The 23321-nt window shown below is 40.3% G+C and overlaps 1 protein-coding gene across 4 annotated transcripts in view; it reads right to left on the reverse strand.

Annotated features, from left to right (window-relative positions):
- postnb (periostin, osteoblast specific factor b) overlaps positions 1-23321 on the reverse strand; it is a 68842-nt gene that overhangs the window by 36956 nt on the left and 8565 nt on the right. For all 4 annotated transcript variants that reach the window (XM_063054362.1, XM_063054364.1, XM_063054366.1 and 1 more), the window contains exons 3-8: positions 18545-18609; positions 16779-16936; positions 15975-16139; positions 12007-12153; positions 11069-11210; positions 8687-8899 (exon numbers count right to left, since the gene is read on the reverse strand). In XM_063054362.1, coding sequence (XP_062910432.1) covers positions 8687-8899; positions 11069-11210; positions 12007-12153; positions 15975-16139; positions 16779-16936; positions 18545-18609 — 890 coding nt within the window. The remainder of the gene's footprint in view (positions 1-8686; positions 8900-11068; positions 11211-12006; positions 12154-15974; positions 16140-16778; positions 16937-18544; positions 18610-23321) is intronic.

A 23321-nucleotide genomic window follows, 5' to 3' on the forward strand; every position in this document is an offset into this window, starting at 1 on the left:
TATAGGGAATCTAAACAGTTACCCTCAATATGAATTTTTTTCTGAGAAACTTCCATACAAATACTGAAGATTAATAATATAAAGAAAAAAAATCAGGAAAATAGAATGCATAATACTAGGAACATATTTGGAATGTTGTTCAAAAAATTTACATATACTATCCTTAAATAATACCTTTTCACATATTTGCCTTTCCATATTGAAAATACAAGGACCCGGTCAGGAAAAAGAGGCATGTGTCAGGATTTGGTTGCTACGATCACGCAAGTCCAATGAGGAGTAGAGGTGTAGGAGTCATTTAATAAGGAATTTCAGAGGGGAAACTGGAGAGGCATGACATATGCCTGGCAAAGAAGCTAACTGAGAATCCAAAAAGGTTCTGTAAGTATATTAACAGCAAAAAGTTTCTAGGGAAGAGAGTTGGTCCCTTTAAGGATCAGTGTGGTAATCCATGTGTGGAACCTGAAGAGATGCCCAGGAACTTAATTGAATACTTCTCGTTTGTATTTGCCATCAAGAAGGATGTGTAGCAGATAAGCTCAGAGGAGATAACAGTGGGATACTGGAACATTACAAATCAGAAGTGTTACAGGGAGTGGAAATGCATGAAGGTGGATAAATCCCCAGAGACTGACCAGAAGTATCCAAGGATTTTATCAAAACAAGGCAGGAGATTGCAGTAAGTATTTTCTATATGGACTTCAGCAAGATCTTTGACGATGTTCCACATGGTAGGACGCTCGAGGAGGTTAGAACATATGGGATCCACGGTAAGTTAGCAAATTAGACATTAAATTAGCCTGGTGGTGGGAGGCAGAGGATGATAGGGTTGTTTTCCTGATTGGAGGCCTGCGACCAGTGGCAAGTCTTAGGGTCTGAAGCAGGGCCCTCTGTTGTTTGTCATAGATATTGATTAGGATGAGAATATAAGTGGCATGATCGGTGGGTTTGCAAATGGCATCTAAAATAGGCAGTGAAGAAAGCTGTCCAAGTTTGCCACATGATGGATCAACTTGAAAAGTGGACAAGGGAATGATAGATGGAATTTGATATGAACAGAGTGTAAAATGATGTATTTTGGGAAGTCAAACCAGGGCAGAACATACACAGTGAATGGTGGGACCGTGGGGGATGCTGCTGGAAAGAGAGAATGTGGAGTACAAGTATGTAATTCCTTGAAAATGGGATCAGATGTACAGAGGATAGTGAGGAAAGTATATGACATAACTGCCTTTATCAGCCAAAGCATCAATTAAGAGTAAGACAATAGTGTTAAATTTGTCTAAAATGCTGGTTAGGCCTCACCTGGAGTACTGCATGCACTTCTGGTTATCAGCCTGTAGGAATGATGACATTAAGCTGATAGAACGCAGAAAAGATTCATAAAGATGTTACTTGGTCTGGGGGGGGGTGGTGGTTAAGTTACTTGGAGAGATTGGATAGGCCAAGGCTATTTTCTCTGGAGCAAAGGATGCAGAAAGGAAACACGATAAAGCTATATAAAATTATTAGAGGCAGGCAAGGTAGGTAGCCAGTGTCTGTTTCCCATGGTAGAGATGTCTAAATGCAGAAGACACAGATTTAAGGTGCTAGAATAAAGTTTTAAAGCAGATCTGAGGTATAAATGTTTTCACACGTTGTAGTTGGGATCTGCAATGAATTGCTAAGGAGGTGGTGGAGGCAGAGGCAGTAGCAGCATTTAAGAGACATCTGGACAGGTATGAATGAGGAGGACATAGAGGGATACGAATTAATGCAGGCAAGTGGGATTAGTATGAATAGGTATTGTGTGAATGGTCAGCATTGTCACAATGGGCCAAAGTATCACAATTGTAGGCCGTATCTCGGGTAATGATGAGTTTGAGTACAGTGAGGAAACTAAGAACCTGGTGGCATGGTGCGAAGACAATAACCTATCCCTCAACGTCAGCAAGAAGGAATTGGTTGTTGACTTCAGAAGGAGTAGCAGACCGCACGACCCTATTTACATCGGTGGTGTGCAAGTGGAACAGGTCAAAAGCTTTAAGTTCCTCGGGGTCAATATCACAAATGACCTGACTTGGTCCAACCAAGCAGAGTCCACTGCCAAGAAGGCCCACCAGCGCCTTTACTTCCTGAGAAAGCTAAAGAAATTTGGCCTGTCCCCTAAAACCCTCACTAATTTTTATAGATGCACCATAAAAAGTATTTTTCTAGGGTGCATCACAACCTGGAATGGAAGTTGTCCTGTCCAAGACCGGAAGAAGCTGCAAAAGATCGTGAACACTGCCCAGCACATCACACAAACCAATCTTCTATCCTTGGACTCACTTTACACTGCATGCTGTCAGAGCAGTGCTGCTGGAATAATCAAGGACACGACCCACCCAGCCAACACACTTTTCGTCCCTCTTCCCTCCGGGAGAAGGCTCAGGAGCTTGAAGACTCGTACGACCAGATTTGGGAACAGCTGCTTTCCAACTGTGATAAGACTGCTGAATGGAGCCTGACCCGGATCTGGGCCGTACCCTCAAAATATCCGGACCTGCCTCTCGATTTTTTTTGCACTACTTTACTTTCCCTTTTCTATTTTCTATGATTTATAATTTAAATTTTTAATATTTACTATCGATTTGTACTCCAAGGAGCGCGAAGCGCAGAATCAAATATCGCTGTGATGATTGTACACTCTAGTATCAATTGTTTGGTGACAATAAAGTATAAAGTAAAGGGGCTACTTCTATGCTGTACAACTTAATGACTCCATGATAAAGAAACTGACTTTGAATGTATATAATTCTATTCGCAGTGTACAACTTGAGTTGAATTAATAAAAGCTTCTCAGTGCAATAGAATCACTGGATTTCCAGAAACTTCAGAAATTATTTAGATATATTGCACACTTAAAAGGGTTTTCTCTTGATAAAGTGTTTGGAATACAGCCCTTTTATAATGAACAGCCAGTTTGATTAGAGCAATAAGGACTAGGTGTCATGGCAAAACTTCCAGTCAAAGCACTACCATCTGTTAAAATAATTCTTCAACTGAGCAAGAACCCTCCCCCCCACCACCGAGATATACATATTAACTGTGCTTTGAGAGGCACTGATGATCTCTAGACTGAGCATTGTTTAATCTTCCTTATTATAACTATAATCCTGACTCCAAAACATCAGTGTAAATGGAGTTTTGCCGCATTAACATCAAATTTGAAGCCCTCAACCACCTGACAATAACTGCTCTCCTCAGACAGTTCCCCGCAGAAAACCTGTCACCTCACAGCTTACAAGAGCCATATGGCTGCTTCTAATCTGCCATAAGTAGTCACTGCAAAAAGACTCTTATCTTTTCTACCAAAAAGAACCAGGAATAACAACAATACGATCGAGGAGATAATCAATGAACACAACGTAAGATGATCTTTTACTGGAAGTTCCAGTTTACTCAAGGGAGAATAAAACTTCTATAGGCATATGAAGGCAGAGTTTGTTGACCTAAAGAGAATGAAGAGACAAAACCAGGCTCAAAAACTCACTGGCAGGTATAACATGTGGTACTTTCAGCCCTTGTGTGGTTGAAACACACCTGGCCCACCTTACAGCAAACCAAGAATGGAGATGAACTCATCAGGGATAGAAAGGTAGTTAATATTTACTGGAAAGAACACATTGAAAACCTTCTCAGCTGCGACTTTGTTCCTGATGCAAGTGTTCTGACTTTCATCCCACAGCCACCTAATTCTTCCTAGCCATGCTGCTATTCCCAACCAGGAGTAAAAAGGACAAATCTGTTGGAATTCTTTGAGGAAATTACAGGTAGGATTGACAAAATAGAGTTAGTGGGTGTTGTTTAACTGGATTTTCAGGAGGCCTTTGAGAAGGTCCCACACATGAGGCTGCTTAACAAGATAAGAGGCCATGATATTACAGGAAAGATATTAGCATGGATAGGACATTGGCTGACTGGCAGGAAGCAAAGAGAGGGAATAAAGGGGGCCTTTTTTGGTTGGCTGCTGGTGACTAGTGGTGTTCTGCAATGGTCAGTATTAGGGTTGCATCTTTACACATTATAAAAAAACTTTAAAAATTTGGATAACAGAATTGATGGCTTTGTGGACAATTTTGCAGGCGATACAAAGATAGGTGGAGCGGCAGGTAGTGTTGAGGAAGCAGGGTGCCTGCAGAAGCACATAGGCAACTTGGCGAATGGACAAAGACGTGGGAGATAGTATACAGTATAGGGAAGTGTATTGCCATGCATTTTGGTAGAAGGAATAAAGGCATAGACTATTTTATAAATGGGGAGAAAATTCAAAAATCAGAGATGCAAAGGGACTTGGGAATCCTTGTGCAGGACTCCCTTACGGTTAAATTGTCGGTTGAGTCAATGGTAAGGACAGCAATAGCAATATTAACATTTATTTCGAGAGGGCTGGAATATACAATCAAGGATATAATACTGAGGCTTTATAAGCCATTGGTCAGACTGTATATGGAGTACTGAGAGCGGTTTTGGGCCCCTTATCTCAGAAAAGATGTGTTAGCATTGAAAGAGGTCTAGAGAAGGATCATGAGAATGATTCCAGGAATGAATGGGTTAATGCACGTGGAGTGTTTGATGGCTCTGGGCCAGTACTTGGAGTTCAGAAGAATGAGATGTAATCTCATTGAAACCTATCGTCTGTGGAATACTTTGCCATAAACGGCTGCGGAGGCCAAGTCATTGAGTATATTTAAAACGGAGGTTGATAAGTGGAGGGTGTCAAAGGCATGATCGAATAGGAGAGCAGGCTCAAATAGGCCAAATGGCCCGATTCTGCTCCTTTATTTTATGGTCTTAATTCCAAATCAAAAATAAGAACAGATAGTATCCCTGCTGAAATCCTAAACCAGCAGTGAAGAGATTAAATTACAAATCCACGTCTAGGAAGTGTAGGATTTTCCAGGGGCCCTCTGAAATGCTGTAATCACGATGATCTTCAATAAGGGAGATATGTAGATTTATCTGCTGTCCTCCATAGGAAACGTCAAAGACCGGGTCCTTCTCAGACATGTTTTCTGAGTGATCGGAGAGTTGCTCTCAAATCTCAGCTAAGATTTCATTCATGTATAGGTACTGTGATCGTGATTCTCGCCGTGCAGTGACTCTAAGAAAAAAGGTGGGGAGCAGCACCAGCCACAATATCAGGTTTTCTTCAACCTCACATAAGCCTTTGACCCTAATTTCTGTTTTCGCCATGTCCATCTCAGATGTGAGCCATGTTTCTAACCAGTGGTTAAGTCAGTGAGCCAATCTCAGTCATGTCAAACAAGGTTGTGCAATCGTCCCAACACTTCTTTTCAATCTTATTCTCCTTCTTGCACTTCACCTCTGTGAAACAGAGCTAATAGCAAGAGCAAATGGTGATCACACTCTAGAACTAGCAGTCAAGCTGAATATTAGAGGTTGAGTTCCAAGATATTGTAAATTCGTTCAACAGGATGAACCTAACTCTCAGCATTTGAATACCAAGGTCGTCCACCCACCTGGCACCGCTGCGTCAAACTGTCCTCTGACAAAGTTTACCGCAAGATCCTGGAAAATATATATTTTTCTCATACTTTGAGACCCACCTCTCATCAAATGCAAATATCTTTGATGAAATTCATCACTACTGCCAATGTACCTGCACAGCCTGTGGTAGAGTGAGAAAATGGTGTTCATAAGAAGGCTGTCTGGCCCATCGAGCCTGCTCCACCAGTCAATAAGATCATGGCTGATCTGGCCAAGGATTCATCTCCACCCAGCTGTATTTTCCACATAACCCTTAATTCCCCTACTGTGCAAAAATCTATCCAACCTTGTCTTAAATATATTTACTGAGGCAGCCTCCACTGCTTCATTGGACAGAGCATTCCACAGATTCACCACCCTCTGGGAAAAGCAGTTCCTCCTCATCTCCATTCTAAATCTACTTCCCCTTGAAGCTATGTCCCCTTGAGTCTCACCTGCCAGTGGAAACAACTTCCCCGCCTCTATCTTTTTCATAACTTTATATGTTTCTATAAGATCTCCTCACATTCTTCTGAAATATTCAAATGTTAACAACTTGCATCTGACACAAGAATAATCATCTACTAAGAGCATTGATCCATGCCTACCTTTATGTTTCTGAGGCTTGCAAGGCATTGCAAAAGTAAACATAGAAACATAGAAAACCTACAGCACAATACAGGACCTTTGGCCCACAAAGTTTTGCCGAACCTGTCCCTACCTTAAAAATTACTAGGCTTACCCATAGCCCTCTATTTTTCTAAACTCCATGTACCTATCTAAAAGTCTCTTAAAAGACCCTATTGTATCCGCCTCCACCACTGTTGCTGGCAGCCCATTCCACGCACACACCACTCTGAGTAAAAAACTTACCCCTGACATCTCCGCTGTACCTTCTCTCCAGCACCTTAATCCTATGTCCTCTTGTGGCAATCATTTCAGCCCTTGGAAAAAGCCTTTGACTATCCACGCGATCAATGCCTCTCATCATCTTATACACCCTTATCAGGTCACCTCTCATCCTCCGTCACTCCAAGGAGAGAAGGCCGAGTTCACTCAACCTGTTTTCATAAGGCATGCTCCCCAATCCAGGCAACATTCTTGTAAATCTCCTCTGCACCCTTTCTATGGCTTCCACATCCTTCCTGTAGTGAGGCGAGCAGAACTGAGCACAGTACTCCAAGTGGGGTCTGACCAGGGTCCAATATAGCTGCAAGATTACCTCTCAGCTCCTAAATTCAATTCCACGATTAATGAAGGCCAATGCACCGTATGCCTTCTTAACCACAGCGTCAACCTGCACAGCTGCTTTAAGCGTCCTATGGACCCAGACCCCAAGATCCCTCTGGTCTTCCAAACTGCCAAGAGTCTAACCATTAATACTATATTCTTCCATCATATTTGACCTACCAAAATGTACCACTTCACACTTATCTGGGTTGAACTCTATCTGCCACTTCTCAGCCCAGTTTTGCATCCTATCAATGTCCTGCTGTATCCCCTGACAACCGTCCACACTATCCACAACACTTCTAACCTTTGTGTCATCAGTAAATTTACTAACCCATCCCTCCACTTCCTTATCCAGGTCATTTATAAAAATTGCGAAGAGTAAGGGTCCCAGAACAGATCCCTGAGGCACTCCACCGGTCACTGACCTCCATGTAGAATATGACCCACCTACAACCACTCTTTGACTTCTGTGGGAAAGCCAGTTCTGGATCCACAAAGCAATATCCCCTTGGATCCCATGCCTCCTTATTTTCTCGATAAGCCTTGCATGGGGTACCTTGTCAAATGCCTTGCTGAAATCCATGTACACTACTGCTCTTCCCTCAGCATTGTGTTTAGTTACATCCTCAAAAATTTCAATCAGGCTCATAAGGCACGACCTGCCCTTGAGAAAGCCATGCTGACTATTCCTAATCATATTATACCTCTCCAAATGTTCATAAATCCTGCCTCTCAGGATTGTCTCCATAACTTACCAACCACTGAGGTAAGACTCACTGGTCTATAATTTCCTGGGCTATCTCTACTCCCTTTCTTGAATAAAGGAACAACATCTGCAACCCTCCAATCCTCCGGAACCTCTCCCATCCCTATTGATGATGCAGAGTACTGTGCTGAACTGCCAATCGATAGTTGGGAAATTAAAATCTCCCATCACGACAACCCTGTTATTATTACACCTTTCCAGGATCTATTTCTACCACTGCGTCCATGAAATCCTCCAAATTCTCTACCATTGAGATTCTAGTTACTACATTTGGCAGTGAACAGAATTCAAAATGCAGAGAGAAAACAATTTAAGGATGTGTTCAATGTTTTATTAAAGAAATGCAACATTCTCAGTGACTCTTGAGGACATCTGGAGCAAGATTGGTCGAAATTGGAGAAGGATCATTCAGAATTGCACTGATTATGTGAGGCCCTGTGGATGGAGATCACCACCTCACAAATTACACAACCAACCACCCACTCCAGCAGCAACTTCCTGCCCATCTTTGAAATAACCTGCCGTTGCCACCCCGACCTTATTCACTGCCTCCGAACTCAGTAAACTGGAGTGGAATTAAGTCATTCCCGATCTGGAGAGGCTGCCTAACAAGAAGGGCACTTATGAGAAAATGATGCATTGCACTACTGAAAATCATCGGGCACAACTCTAAGGCCAAAAGGCCTGAATGTCTGTATGCCAAAATATAGAACTCCTGCATTTACGTACTGCAACCCATGTGTACAAACGTCAATAATACCTGGATGATAGCTCCAGAATGAATTGGAATTGCTTCAGCTCTTATTGACCTACTCATTAAATCTCTTTAGAAATGGTGCAAATCTAACTAATGTTCTCCCCATTCTAAGGATATTTGTGCTCTTGTAAACTAAATGGGACTGCAGCATTGCCTGCCCTTGTGTTAACAAAAACTCTATATGGATCAAATTTTCAAAATGATATATTTTCCCTGAATGTATAATTTTATACAGAAAGCCATTAACATTTTTAAAATGCACAACGTACTCATTTCAGACTAAATGAAAATTTATTGCACTTACTTATTATTTACTTGTCAAACTAGAAAAGCAACAGTACATTTGGAAAATATAAGAGGAAGGGAAGAAACACATCGCAATTAACTACAAATGTAAACCATTATCTGTCGTCAATTACCTGCATCGGGAATCAGCACTTCATCAATTAAGTGGATCACACCATTAGTTGTCATAATGTCTTTACGATTTACCATCTGATATCCATTAATAGTCAGACTATCACCGTCACATCCAATCTCTATATTTGATCCTTCCAAGGTCGTGTATGCTGAACCATGCATGATAGCTTCAGAACACTGGACAGAGTCAAGAATGTGGTAATTCATTAGAGCTAGAAGAGAATGGCAGAAGGTTAGGAGAGTATTCAAAAAATGACACACGGGTCTCAAGTTTAATTTAATCTGATGCACAAAGCTAGGAGATGCATTATTTAAGCAGGCCCATTATAACCGGAGTCAATAGAAGTCATAAGTACAAATCAAATATTACTATTTGAAACATGTTTATGAGAGATTCAGTTCCTAATTTTATTAAAATCAAATTCACTACCAAACTGGGGATATAGCACAAATCAGCAGCAACAGCTTGGAATGATCCTAAGACTATAAGGTGGCTTCCATGGGCAAAGCACATGGGTGAAGTAAAGCCTGAGAGGGTCATGGATTTCAGTGATGCAGTTTGAGGGTAGTCATCTGGTCATGATTGTTGTTAACGATCTCAAACATGGCACTATTTCAGGTGAAATGGAGTTGGTTCTGGCGGGGTGTTTCTGAAGTAATGAGAAGTCATTGAGGTTGAATTCCATTTCCTGACCAATTTGCCACAGTTGATTTCACTTGAGGAATTCTATACTGGAAATAACGTGCTGGAAAGAGAGAAATCCTAAGTATCAGGTCAAAAATCGTCATAGGTGCAAGGACTTTCAAAAAAAGTGTGCAGAACTGTTCTGTACCAGATTTTTGATTTGCACAGCCCTTTAGTGGGTGCTGATGAAAGGAATTTCTAGGATGATATATAATGTCTAGAAAATCATAGGCAGATAAAGTTTAAATAGGTTTTAATGCATTTTCTAGAGCATTTCTAACTCATCAAAATGCTAATCTGACAATGTGGAAACAGGATTATTGTATGTGGTTTCTAAGTCTCAGAGGGCCACCTACATGGAACATTTTAGAAAACTTCAAAATTTATCAACAGTACAAAAATTGGAGTTAATCACTAAGTTTTTTACAGTGTAAATCATGAACTTTGTATGTGCTATGAATGTTTAGTGCATTTTGCCCGGTTATGCTACTAGTTCCATAGTTTCTATGGTTTCTATGGTTTCCCACTGATTTTTCTGATGTCATTCACACGTCATGATGTCATTTGAGCAGGAATCCAACAATTTTCCATCCACAATCCGAAAGGCATATTAGTCTGATATGTTATGATTACTGTCACACTCCTACAACTTCCAATGGCTTTGGCCACTCTCAGTATGGGATTCCCCTTTGTACAGACCATCGCATGGGATTGAACGGCGACCACCGCCCTCCAGTAGTGCAGGACCATGGCTGCTATGGGAGGCCTACTGAAAAGCAAAGATCCCTTGTGGTCAGTGTCAGAATGATGCAGCAGCTCTATGCTGGTGCAGAAAAATGTTCAGGTCATATTTCAATGAAAGAAAATGGCTGCAAACTATTTGAACCATTTCTCACAAACATAACAACTTTTGGCAAAGTACCTTATTAGGCATTAGAACTAAATTAACATTAACACACCAATTAACACACCTAAAATAGGTGCAATCTGATTTCTGTGCTAAAATGGTTAATTTATTATTTAAACTTTATTTATGTAGCGTGTGGGCATGTAGCCAAGTGGTTAAGGCATTGGACTAGCCACCTGAAGGTCGTGAGTTCGAGCCCCAGCCGAGGGAATGTGTCGTGTCCTTGAGCAAGGCACTTAATCACGCATTGCTCTGCGATGACACTGGTGCCAAGCTGTATGGGTCCTAATGCCCTTCCCTTGGACAAGATTGGTGTCATGGAGAGGGGAGACTTGCATCATGGGCAACTGCTGGTCTTCCATACAACCTTGCCCAGGCCTGCGCCCTGGAGAATGAAGACTTTCCAGACACAGATCCATGGTCTCGCAAGACTAACGGATGCCTAAAAAAAATTATGTAACACCATGACCAAAGGCAAAAGGATGTCATGATGGACTGAAGATGTTGATTTTACAAAATGAGTGATGGCATGTTATGTGCCTCTTTGAGATCTCTCACAATGTTTTCCCCATTAACTTCAATTAATTGCTATCAGCCATTTTACACCATACCCAGATTTGTATTCGCGTGTTAATTATGTCAGGAAATTGTTTTAACATGTCTGAAATACAAACACCAAAACAAACTAGAATGCAGGCATAATGCCCAACACATACAAAGGGCATTCCAAATGTTTGCTTTGAGGACATGTCAGTCATTTGTTGCACTCCACAGCAATTAACAAAGTACCTTGCAGGGCCACGGGGTCACTCATAATGCGTTCTAGAGCACCTCGATCAAGTTTGTCAAAGGCTTCATTGGTTGGAGCAAAGATTGTGTAATAGCCACCTTTGCCAAGGGTTTCAAACAGCCTTGAAACAGCTGCAGCAGCCTACAAGAGAAGAGTTAAATTCACAATGCATTATATTAAGAAACTCTTGTACTAATGTTCTTCTTGGATTCTATGCATAAACATTTACCTGTGTATCAATGATCCAATACGAAAACAGAGATGTATATTAAAAATAGTTTCTGTATTAGTTATTAGAGTTATCGATAAAGTAAATGGTCTCCCTTTATGCCAAAATACACCATCATTTCTTTGAGAAAAACCATTAAAAATCAACATCATGATTTCAAAGACTACTACAGACATAGATATGCTTTTAGTTCCCATAACATTAAAATCCATTCTAGATTAAGTAGTTATTCAATCAGATATTTGATATGTCACCTCTAATCAGTTAATGAGACTCACTCCAGAATCATACAATGTTTCAGTTTTGATGACTGTGTGTCACCTTGTATGAATGGTATTTCAATAATATACAAACTTTAAGTTGCATGATGTAGCATCAGAAAGCCAAAGAGAGATACAGCAAAAGACACAGGTACTTCAGCTCATTGACAACAAACTGGCAACCACCCACTTCACACCAATCCAACATTAATCCCATGTGCAACTGATGCACTTTTGTTTGCGACTTCTTAAAGGTTTTTAGTTAGTACTAGACAACCTGGTGACCCATTGGGGCACGTTTTGAGAGAAAGGTAGTGCAGTGTGATGTGACTATCAAAGGCAATTTATCTATGTTCCTCCTGCATTTTGTGTGTGTTGCAATTAATCTATGATTTTGTTGTATAAAATCTCTATTTTAATATGGATCTTCTGCCATTCATCATCTTACCCTAAAAGTTCCAAGCTCATCGGTATCTTCAATGACTTCCTCTAGGGTATTACTGACTGACGTAATAACTCGGTCAATTACATGAACGACGCCATTAGTTGCAATTTGATTTGCATAAATTATTCTTGCGCAGTTCACTGTAACAACCTGCAAGGGATACAGAAAAGCAAGAAGTTCTTCAATTAGCTTTTTTTGGTATGCTTACAATATTCGGATATTTTGAAAGTAACTTCATATTCCCCAGGAATGATAGGAATGATTAAAGTTATTAAAAAAATGGGGAAGTGCTGGAAACACTTAGCAGATCAGGTAGCATCCATGGAAAGGAAATAATGTTAACGTTTAAAATAAGACACTTTGGCTAGCCCCAATAATTCATCAGAAGGATCTTGGACATCAAGTTCTGTGCATGCGTCTGCAAATGCTGTCTGAACTGCTGAGATTTTCCAGCAGTTTGTTTTAGCAGTTTTTTTTCCCTCATTTAAACCATATAACCATATAACAATTACAGCACGGAAACAGGCCTTCTAGTCCATGCCGAACTCCTACCCTATCTAAGTCCCACCGACCTGCACTCAGCCCATAACCCTCCATTCCTTTCCTGTCCGTATATCTATCCAATTTAACTTTAAATGACAACATCGAACCTGCCTCAACCACTTCTGCTGGAAGCTCGTTCCACACAGCTACCACTCTCTGAGTAAAGAAGTTCCCCCTCATGTTACCCCTAAACTTTTGCCCTTTAACTCACAACTCATGTCCTCTTGTTTGAATCTCCCCCACTCTCAATGGAAAAACTCTAACCACGTCAACTCTATCAACCCCCTCATAATTTTAAACACCTCTATCAAGTCCCCCCTCAACCTTCTATGAATAAAGACCTAACTTGTTCAACCTTTCTCTGTAACTTAGGAGATGAAACCCAGGCAACATTTTAGTAAACCTCCTCCGTACTCTCTCAATTTTATTGACATCTTTCCTATAATTCGGTGACCAGAATTGTACACAATACTCCAGATTTGCCCTTACCAATGCCTTATACAAATTCAACATTATATCCCAACTCCTATACTCAATGCTCTGATTAATAAAGGCCAGCAAACCAAAAGCTTTCTTCACCACCCTATCCACATGAGATTCCATCTTCAGGGAACTATGCACCATTATTCCGAGATCCCTCTGTTCTATTGCATTCTTCAATGCCCTACCATTTACCATGTTTGTCCTATTTTGATTAGTTCTACCAATATGTGGCACCTCACATTTTTCAGCATTAAACTCCATCTGCCATCTTTCAGCCCACTCTTCTAACTGTCCTAAATCTCTCTGCAAGTTTTGAAAACCTACCTCATCATCCACAACACCACCTATCTTAGTATCATCTGCATACGTACTAATCCAATTTACCACCCCATCATCCATAGCATTAATATATATGACAAACAACAATGGACCCAGTACAGATCCCTGAGGCACACCGCTACACACCGTCCTCCAATCTGACACACAGTTATCCACCACTACACTCTGGCGTCTCCCATCTAGCCACTGCTGAATGCATCTTACTACTGCCATATTAATGCCTAACAATTGAACCTTCCTAAATAACCTTCTGTGTGTGAAACCTTGTCAAAGGCCTTACTGAAGTCCATTTAGACAACATCCACCGCTTTACCCTCGTCAACTTTCTTAGTAACCTCATCAAAAAATTCAATTAGATTTGTCAAACCTTCCACACACAAATCCATGTTGACTGTTCCTAATCAGACACTGTCTATCCAGAAAATTATATATACCATCTCTATGAATACTTTCCATCAATTTACCCACCACTGACATCAAACTCACAGGCCGATAATTGCCAAGTTTACTCTTAGAACCCTTTTTAAACAATGGAACCACAAAGTCAAATATATTTTCCCTACAAATGCAAGAGTATGTCCCAGGAATAATTGATTTTTTCCACTGTTTTCCTCCATGGCTTTCTTTGTGGCATCATCTTTTTCCTATCTGCCCAAGTTCTAGAAACACCATCATTTTCTTTGTACACAGACCTTATTATCCAGTTCCTAAAAGCTCAACTCCTATTATAATCGTAAGCTTTTGTTTAGACTTGTAAACTTTCTCCAAAAAACAGCTAAAAAGCAACTGTTAGTACTGTACTAACTATCAAAAGGAAATTTTTATGAATATATCCATATCTTGTGGTAAGAGAGCATACTAAGATTGTAAGTCACAGGAGCAGAATCAGGCCATTTGGCTCATCAAGTCTGCTCATGGCTGTTCCTTTCTTTCCGCCTCTTCAGCCCCACAATCCGGCCTGAGTTCAAAGCACATCAGTCTTCATGAAGGGGAAAATATGTGACAGCTCTTCCAGGTGGAGCAGCATTTCTGAATAAACTCCAGGTATTCAAAGATTATCTCCAAGAATGCTGGTCTGTAAAATCTATCTATGCACTTGATAACAAGCTGTCACGCCAGTGTGTTACCAATAATAAATTGAAAAAGCAGTAGTTATTGATGATGTCATTAATGTTTTCTTTACAGGTTGAAATTTCAATGCAGATAGAGATTGAGGTTATGAGAGACTCAAGCCTAGTCAGTAGCAGGAATTGTACTGCAGAGGCAGAGTAAAATACCCTCATAGAGTTATAGAGCAAGGATACAAGCCCCTCATCCCAACCAATCCGTGCTGGCCATCACCAAGCTAGTCACAATTTCCTGTGTTTGGCCTACATCCACCAAAGTCCCATTCATCCATGTACCTTTTCAAGAGCTTTTTAAATATTACTACTCTACTAGCCCCAACCACTTCCCCTGGCAGCTCATTCTATACTCATCAGCTTCTTTGTGGAATAAGTTGCCCTGCAGGTACTTTTAACCTTTTCCTTCTCACCCTCAAGCTATGCCATCTCATTTTGGACACCCATACCCTGGGGGAAAAGCCTGTTATCATCTACATTATTTGTGTTTCTCATAATTTTAAAGACTGCTATAGATGTCACACATTCTATTATAGAAGCAATACAAACCTGGACTGACTAATCTCTTGGCTCTCTACTCCTGGCAACATCTTTGTGGATCTTTTCTGCTTCAGTTTAACTACATTTTCCTCCAACAACTGGATTTCTATGCAAAGAATTCTTCCATGAGAACTTTGTGGAAAAACATTCCAGGAACTAAGAAGGCTAGTAAACTTAAAATGTTATCGGGGGGGGGGGGGGAGGTCTCAAAATAAAATCTAGTTCCATGCTGTCCACTGACTTGTTTGATGCAATGAAAGGGGTGTAATGATTGGCCACGATACAATGAGAGGTGGGTGTAATGATTGGCCATGATACGATGAGAGGGGTGTAATGATTGGCCATGATGAAATGAGAGGGTGGTGTAATAATTGGCCATGATACAAAGAGAGGGGGTGTAATGATTGGCCATGATACAATGAGAGGGGGGTGTAATGATTGGCCATGAGGTGATGAGAGGGGGGTGTAATGATTGGCCATGACGTGATGAGAGGGGGCATAATGATTGGTCATGATGCAAGGAAAAGGGGGTGTAATGATTGGCCATGATGCGATGAGAGGGGGTGTAATGATTGGCCATGATGCGATGAGAGGGGTGTAATGATTAGCCATGGTGCAATGGCAGGGGGTGTAGTGATTGGCCATGATGAAAAGAGAGGGGGTGAATGATTGGCTAGAGCACCTTTACATCTGAATCACCAGGCCAGCATCTCAGTAACTGCCAACGTGAAATGAAGGCAAATTATTACCAAATAAAGCAGCAGATTAGAAAGTGATATCCTCTGGGTTGATAGCCGACAGTTCTAATTGTAAAAACATTAGCACCGGGGCTTTAGATGAAGCATAATCAGGGAGTCAGTAACTTGAAGAGGAATGAAATATGTTCAAACAATCTGTATTTTCACACAATTAGAAGTTGTAAAACAGTAATGACCACAAACCTACCCCATTTGGATAATGATTGATGAGAATTTTGAGGTCATTGTACATTGAGGGAACAGTCATTCCATTCTTCATACTCTTAGTTAATAAGCGGTAATTCACCATGTGGTAGTGTAAAGCATTGAGGAGTTCAATATTCACATTGCTTAGCAGTGCATCACGTATGTCCTGTTGAACAAAAGGAAATGTCAGTTACTCAATTGTTCTTTTGTACCTGGAATCTACAATTTAATGTCTAAATTTAGGTTTATTATTGTGAAGCCTTATTGAAGTAATAACCAAGACTATCCAATCAAAAAGCCTTCCAATCAGTTATTGACAGCGCCACATACTTTTTGACAATCACAGACAACCTGTAACGTTTAGGCTGAGGCACCAACACCTTTTTCTCCCCGGTATCATCTCCATTCCCCTTGCTCCCTCTGCCCTGGTTAATTTTGCTATCCATCTCTCCAGCACAGATACTGCCACTGCTTTGTAGTTTCTATGCTGAGCTAGCAGTCTCCTGATTCACAGCCTAATTGAATGGTTTAATTCTGTTAATGTGCATGTTGTTTTTAAAAGAACCACTTTTAATTTTTGGAGGGGTTTCTTGAGGCAGTGCGGCCCCAGTGTAGTTGGGATGACTACTCAGTGCATCTAATGATTAGTTCTATTAGCCCAGCAGTAGAATTTAAACCATTACCACAGCTGTTCAAATGGACTCTACTGGGTTAGTTTATAATACCATCTTCACACAAGTACAATGTTTTTTTCTATTGCCTTTTGAGTCTGCCATCTTTTGGAAATGATTTATAGAGAACTTACAAACTCCAGCAAATTCCAGGCTTCGTCACTTGGTGCAAAGAATGTGTAAGTCCCGGCTCCTTCGATCTCTTCCCTTAGGTTGGATCTATCTGCATAACTCTTTGTTTCTCTGGCAGCCACAATGCTCAAAGTACCATAGACATGATCAATAGCGGCAGCTGTAAAAGCAATTAAAAAGGGAAGGATTTTAGTCAAAAATAACATTTTTAAAATAGTAGTCAGACAATACATTTGGAGAAAAATTGGGATCAATAGCATATTTTTAGTGGCTTTTTAACTGCATATCAAGCTCCAACTACACAGTCCTTGTTCCAGCCACAATGCAACTTCCTATAATGTGCAGGCCTGCATTAACAAGTGCTAGTCATTCATAATGTCTTCCTATTAAAGCCCAGTAAACAGTGCAATTAGCATTTGCTACACTGCTACAATTTTAAAGAGGAGCCAACAACATGAAGACAGTGTGTCATCAATGTTATTTCATAATTCTTAGAGTCATAGAAAAGTACAAACAGAAACAGACCCTTCAGCCCATCTAGTCTGTGCCAAACCATTTAACCTGCCTATTCCCATTAACCTGCACTGGGACCTGGGACCATAGCCCTCTGTACCCCTACCATTCATGTACCTACCCAAACTTCCTTTAAACATTGAAATCGAGCTAGCATGCACCACTTGCACTGGAAGCTTGTTCCACACTCTCACAACCCTCTCTGAGTGAAGAAATTTCCCCTCATGTTCCCCTTAGACTTTTCACCTTTCATCCTTAACCCATGACCTGACCTCTAGTTGTAGTCCCACCCAACCTCAACACAAAATGCACATACCCTATCTATAGTAAAGGCATCCGTTAGTCTTGCGAGACCATGGATCTGCACCTGGAAAGTCTTCACTCTCCAGGGCGCAGGCCTGGGCAAGGTTGTATGGAAGACCAGCAGTTGCCCATGCTGCAAGTCTCCCCTCTCCACGACACCAGTGTTGTCCAAGGGACGGTCATTAGGCATTAGGACCGCAGAGCAATGTGTGATTAAGTGCCTTGCTCAAGAACACAACACATTCCCTCGGCTGGGGTTCAAACTCACGACCTTCAGGTTGCTAGTCCAATGCCTTAACCACTTGGCCACATGCCCACACCCTATCTATACCCCTCATAATTGTGTATATCTCTATCAAATCTCCGCTCAGTCTTCTGCATTTCAAGGAATAAAGTCTTAACTTATTCAATCTTTCCTTATAACTCAGGTCGTCCCAACCCGGTAACAACCTTGTAAATTTTCTCTGTATTCTTGCAACATTTTTTCAAGGTTATGGACTCGCGTTTCCTTTGTTCGACTTTGGACTTATTAAATTAAGAAAAACATTAAGATTCTGTCTTAGCAAAAGACTATTGCCTTGTATTAAACCTAAGTGATAATATTCAGCATCCTAGATGCTTTTTCCTAAATCCCTTAAAATTACATTACTCGTGAACTGCTTCATTTAAATTAAGTCAAATGGATGCTGATGTTTTGAAAGTATCATTCAAAATAAAGTGTTCTACACTGAGTCATTGGCCATTGTAAAGTGTAAAAGATTATTTTTTGTTATTTCATTTACATTGGATCAAGGGCATTCATTTTGGAACCAAGTGTTTGTGAGAAGCTAATCTTCAACCCACCACAATCTGTTAGAATTATGAAGGTTTCATAATATTTTGATATAACATGAGAGCTAATGCCAAACATTTCTGAGGCAGAGCCAAGTTAAATATTTAGCACTATAATTACCTGCAGGGCACCCAAGCAGTCCTTCAAATCTCATGTATCCTGGGCAGCATTCATACAGGGTGGTCCTGCAGTTAAAAGCAAATTAAAACATGAATGTAGAAAACCCAAAAATCGATCTGATAAGTTGGATTTAGATATTGTTCAAAGCTTTACTGGCAACAAACAATATGCTTGATGTTAAGGAACGACGGACTTAGACCATAAGGTATAGGAGCAGAATTAGGCCATTTGGTCCATCGAGTCTGCTCCACTATTTCATCATAGCTGATCGAATTTTCCTCTCGGCCTCAATCTCCTGTCTTTTCCCTTATCCCTCCATGGCCTGACTAATCAAGAATCCATCAACCTCTGCCTTAACTATACATAAAGGCTTGGCCTCCACAGCTGTCTGTGGCAAAGAATTCCACAGATTCATCACTCTCTGGCTTAAGAAATTCTTCCTCATGTCAGTCCTAAAAGAATGCCCTTCTATTCTGAGACTTAACATGTTCTATGCACTGATATTGCTTGGTGAACGTAAGGCTGTTTTAAAATTCAAGATCTCCAGTAGGAAAACAAGCTCCCACTACCTATCAAATGCTAACAGTCTACTTTAGACCACTCACCATTGCCCATTCTAATATTGGAGTTTCTATTTTGCTTAACTGTACTGTTTTGCGCCATTGTTGAAGTTATCCTTAGAAGAGATACTGCCTGAGAATGCCGCACTTGACCTTAATAAATGATCCAGCTACAAGAAGAATTCCCTCAGTTGATAAGCATCAGCTAAATCATAAATATTGTAAGATTTCCCGTTTTTATGCTACCAAGCAAAAATATTCTAAAAACCAGTTTAGGATTTCACTGTAACAAGCTCATTAACACAAAGAGATTTGATCAGCACTGTTGATTGTTCCAGCCTTCTTTTGTAGTAGAAATAAAATAAGGACTACATTAGTGATTCTAAAGAAAAAAAGCAATTGAGTCATGCTATTGAATCACTTAAATCATATAGTAAATATTGTGTGTTACGTCTGCAGCCAAATACCAGACAGAATTTTATCAGACAAAGCATCTATGGATTAGATATGTCTGGTTACGACAATGGGAAATTTAAGTCAACCATAGGATTCACAGGTCACCTTTAGTGGTGCACAGACTGCTTGCATGTGTCCACGATTCATGTCATGTTGCTATGAAGCAATTTAAACTCATACTTTTCAGGTGGGAGTTTGTGATGCACAACAAACCGAAATCAGACCACTTTTGTTATGTGCTTGAGCGCATGCCTAGTTTAGAACAGCTGCTAACCTGATGGAAAAGGGCAGCTGCAAGAAACAAAAAAATGACACAAAAAAAGATCAGTGCAAAAATGCACAACCAAATGATTCTCCTTTGAGCTTTTCTTAAAAACTGTCATTGATTAGGTTCACAGTCATGTCACATTCCGAATAGTTCATGTTATTGTGGCAATGTGGGCGTAATAACCTGCCTCGGCTTTATTTTTCGACTAGCGCATTCTTTGGAAAACTATGGAAGTCAATATGCCACATCTGACTTTTGAGTAAAGAAAATATTGGCACAGGAATTGGGATGTGACATATTGCACAGGCCACGTGGTAGAGGGACCACAATAATTACTTATTCTCCTCCCTCATCCTGACTATATTTTATTAGCACATTTAGACTTGTGAGTAATAGTGATCATTCTCAGGTCGCAATCCCTAAGATTGCTATCCTGAAATCCATGGATACAGATCAAAGTTCCCTGAAAGGTTCCTATGGCTGAGAATACTGGAGAGCAGAGGGATTGTTTATGAGGTCTGGAGGGAAATTGTCCCCTGTAGAGTACTTGGTTTTAATAAGTAGCCCGGAGGCATAATGTTTTTTCCATTTTCAAAATAAGGATCTGAATTCAGGCTTTGGGAAAAACAAACTGCTGAAAGAACTAAACAGGTCTAGTAAAATCAGTGCATACAAAGGGATCATTGATATGTCCAGAACCTGCATAGGGACTGAATTCAAACTTAGCTTTTTGATAACAGTCTACAAAGGTCAATTATGATGGTGACTACTCTCCACTGGAAGAAATTAACTACAAAATGAAGGCACATACTGCAGTGAGCTGAAATTTGCAAAGGGATATTAAACTTACATTAAGCCTCGTATTTATATCTGCAAAACTGTTCAATGACTTTGCTAGATGGTCACGCTGTGGTTTGTGAAAGAACTCTAGTTTCCAACACAGAATGATAATCAGTATTCAGCTAATGATATTGAATGAAAACAGATGATATTACAATGCTTAAAATTGTTCTCTAAAGATACTCACCTATCTAGCAAACTCTAAAAGCATTGAGAATCATTATCTAAGGCATAAAAAGAGGACATCACTGCAATCCCATTTCCTCAATTATTTTACAAGCGAAAAATTTTCTCTAACAAGCCCATTGATCTGCATCCCCACTCCCATTATCCAAATTGTTCTATCAGTCACCTACATCAGCAGTAATCTACTGTGGTCAATTAACCTACTAAACAGCACACTTTTCAGATGAGGGAGGACACTAGAACACTGGCTGGAAACCCACTCGATCGCGAGAACAATGTGGAAGAGGAAGGAAAGCAGTTTTTATGTCATGACTTTTGACTGATGTGATGTTATTCTATAACACATGCCCACTTATCTTTGTAGATTCCAGAACATGTTCGACACAGCTTTGTGGGCGGAAGGGCCTGTATGGTGCTGTAGGTTTTCTATGATTCTAACATCCCATTTTTAAGAGAGGACTTTAATGCGTAATAACATGTATTATGAATTAAAGGCTATGTGTAAAAAAGTCCAAGTAGAATGCTCAGTGCCATAGAGATATACAACACAGAAAATGCCCCTCATCCAGTGTGTCTTTCTGAGTTACTCCCATTTACCTGCATTTGACTTATATCCCTCTAAAACGTCCCTCTCCATGAACCTATCCACTGCAGTTTGCCACTTTCTGGCAGCTTGTTCCACATATACCCATCACTGTATATGCAAAATACCTACCTCTTGGGTCCTATTTAACCATTTCCTTTCTCAACTTTAATTCATGACTGTAGTTTTAGGCTCCCCTAGCTTGGGGAAAAAGTTCTCAGATTGTTATGACTATTCAGTGTACTGAATCAAATTACTGAATTCCATTCACAATTTGTGATTTTATAATGTTAGTTCCATGAAGCTATTATACTCAAATATATAATTAAAAGCAACAGCGTAATGCTTTCACAAACAAGAGAAAATCTGCAGATGCTGGAAATCCAAGCAACACATGCAAAATTCTGGAGGAACTCAGCAGGCCAGGCAGCATCTATAGAAAAGAGTACAGCTGACGTTTCGTGCCAAGACCCCTCGGCAGGACTGGAGAAAAAAAGACGAGGAGTCAGAGTTAGAAGGTGGGGAGAGGGGAGGAAGGAACGCAATGTGATAGGTGAAACTGGGAGGGGGAGGGGTGAAGTAAAGAGCTGGGAAGTTGATTGGTGAAAGAGATAGAGAGCTGGAGAAGGAGGAATCTGATAGCACAGGACAGAAGGCCTGAGAGGGAGAACCAGAGGGAAGCAATGGGCAGGCAAGGAGATACAGTGAGAGAGGGTAAAGGGAATGGGGAACAGAGAAGGGGGAGGGCCACTACCAGAAGGTTGAGAAGTCCATGTTCCTTATGCTTTAATTTTTTTTTTAACTGTTAAGTTAATGAGCAAAAGATTGGTAAATGTCTTTTCCAACCTCAAAACTCCAGGGCCACTTTCCATGCAAACACTATGTATAGATGTATTCCAATATGGGATTTGAATTTGAAGTAGATTGTTAGTACCCTTGTGTATAATCTGGATTATATCAGTTGGATTAATAGGATACTGCAATAAATGCAATAAAGTTATATATCTGCAAAGAAAGAAAACATGTTTAACTACTTTGTAGGCCACCTGTTCCCAGCAGGAGTGGTTATTTGCTGCACTCAGACCTCTGGAAACTGCCTTGACTATTTTGGAAGGAAGCCATCTGGAGAAGCAAGCCTACATTCCAGCCGGTTTTACAAGACAGCAGGAAATTTGGGAGGTGATATTATTTTCAGTAAGGTGCACATTTTCATTTAATAAAAACTTATACGGAGAAGGAGTCACAAAATCATGATCTGTAAGACCAAATCCATATGTTTGAGTGAGTGGCAGCAAGCAGATCATTGTCTCAGCAAAGGTCAATACAGATCTTGTGCCCAGATACAATTCTGAAGGAAACATTGGTGAGCAACTGAAGTCAATGGTTGGAAAACTGCTTATATAAATATGTGACATAATGCATCAAACTAACATTTTATCATTGCAATGTAAACATCTTACCTCTCAGGACAAGAGTTTCCTTATCAACCACAAGTCAAACTTACCAGTAGACCAGAAAGTAAGGAGCCAATTTAGTAAGAATAAACTTGGCAAGATTATTTCCTGAGTAGATTATCTTCCTGATTACCTTCACAAGAAAGATTCTTCTAAATGTTTCACAAACAAAACAGATAACCTGGAAACATCTGATGAAGGATACACTCAAGATGTTGAACCTTATCTGCTCCCTCTACAAATGACACTTGACTGTTGACAACGTCCACCAATCTCCATTTTTAATTTAGCTTTCCAACATCTGTTGCAATTTACATTTAACTACAAATATCGTGCGTTGAAATAGTATTTGCTTGGAAGCTGATTTCCCATTGTAGCAGTATTTAATGTCAAAAGCTTAACGGAGTCCAGATTTCACATGAGTCTATTT

This window comes from Mobula hypostoma, chromosome 7, assembly GCF_963921235.1.
Source record: "Mobula hypostoma chromosome 7, sMobHyp1.1, whole genome shotgun sequence".
Lineage (NCBI taxonomy): Eukaryota > Metazoa > Chordata > Chondrichthyes > Myliobatiformes > Myliobatidae > Mobula > Mobula hypostoma.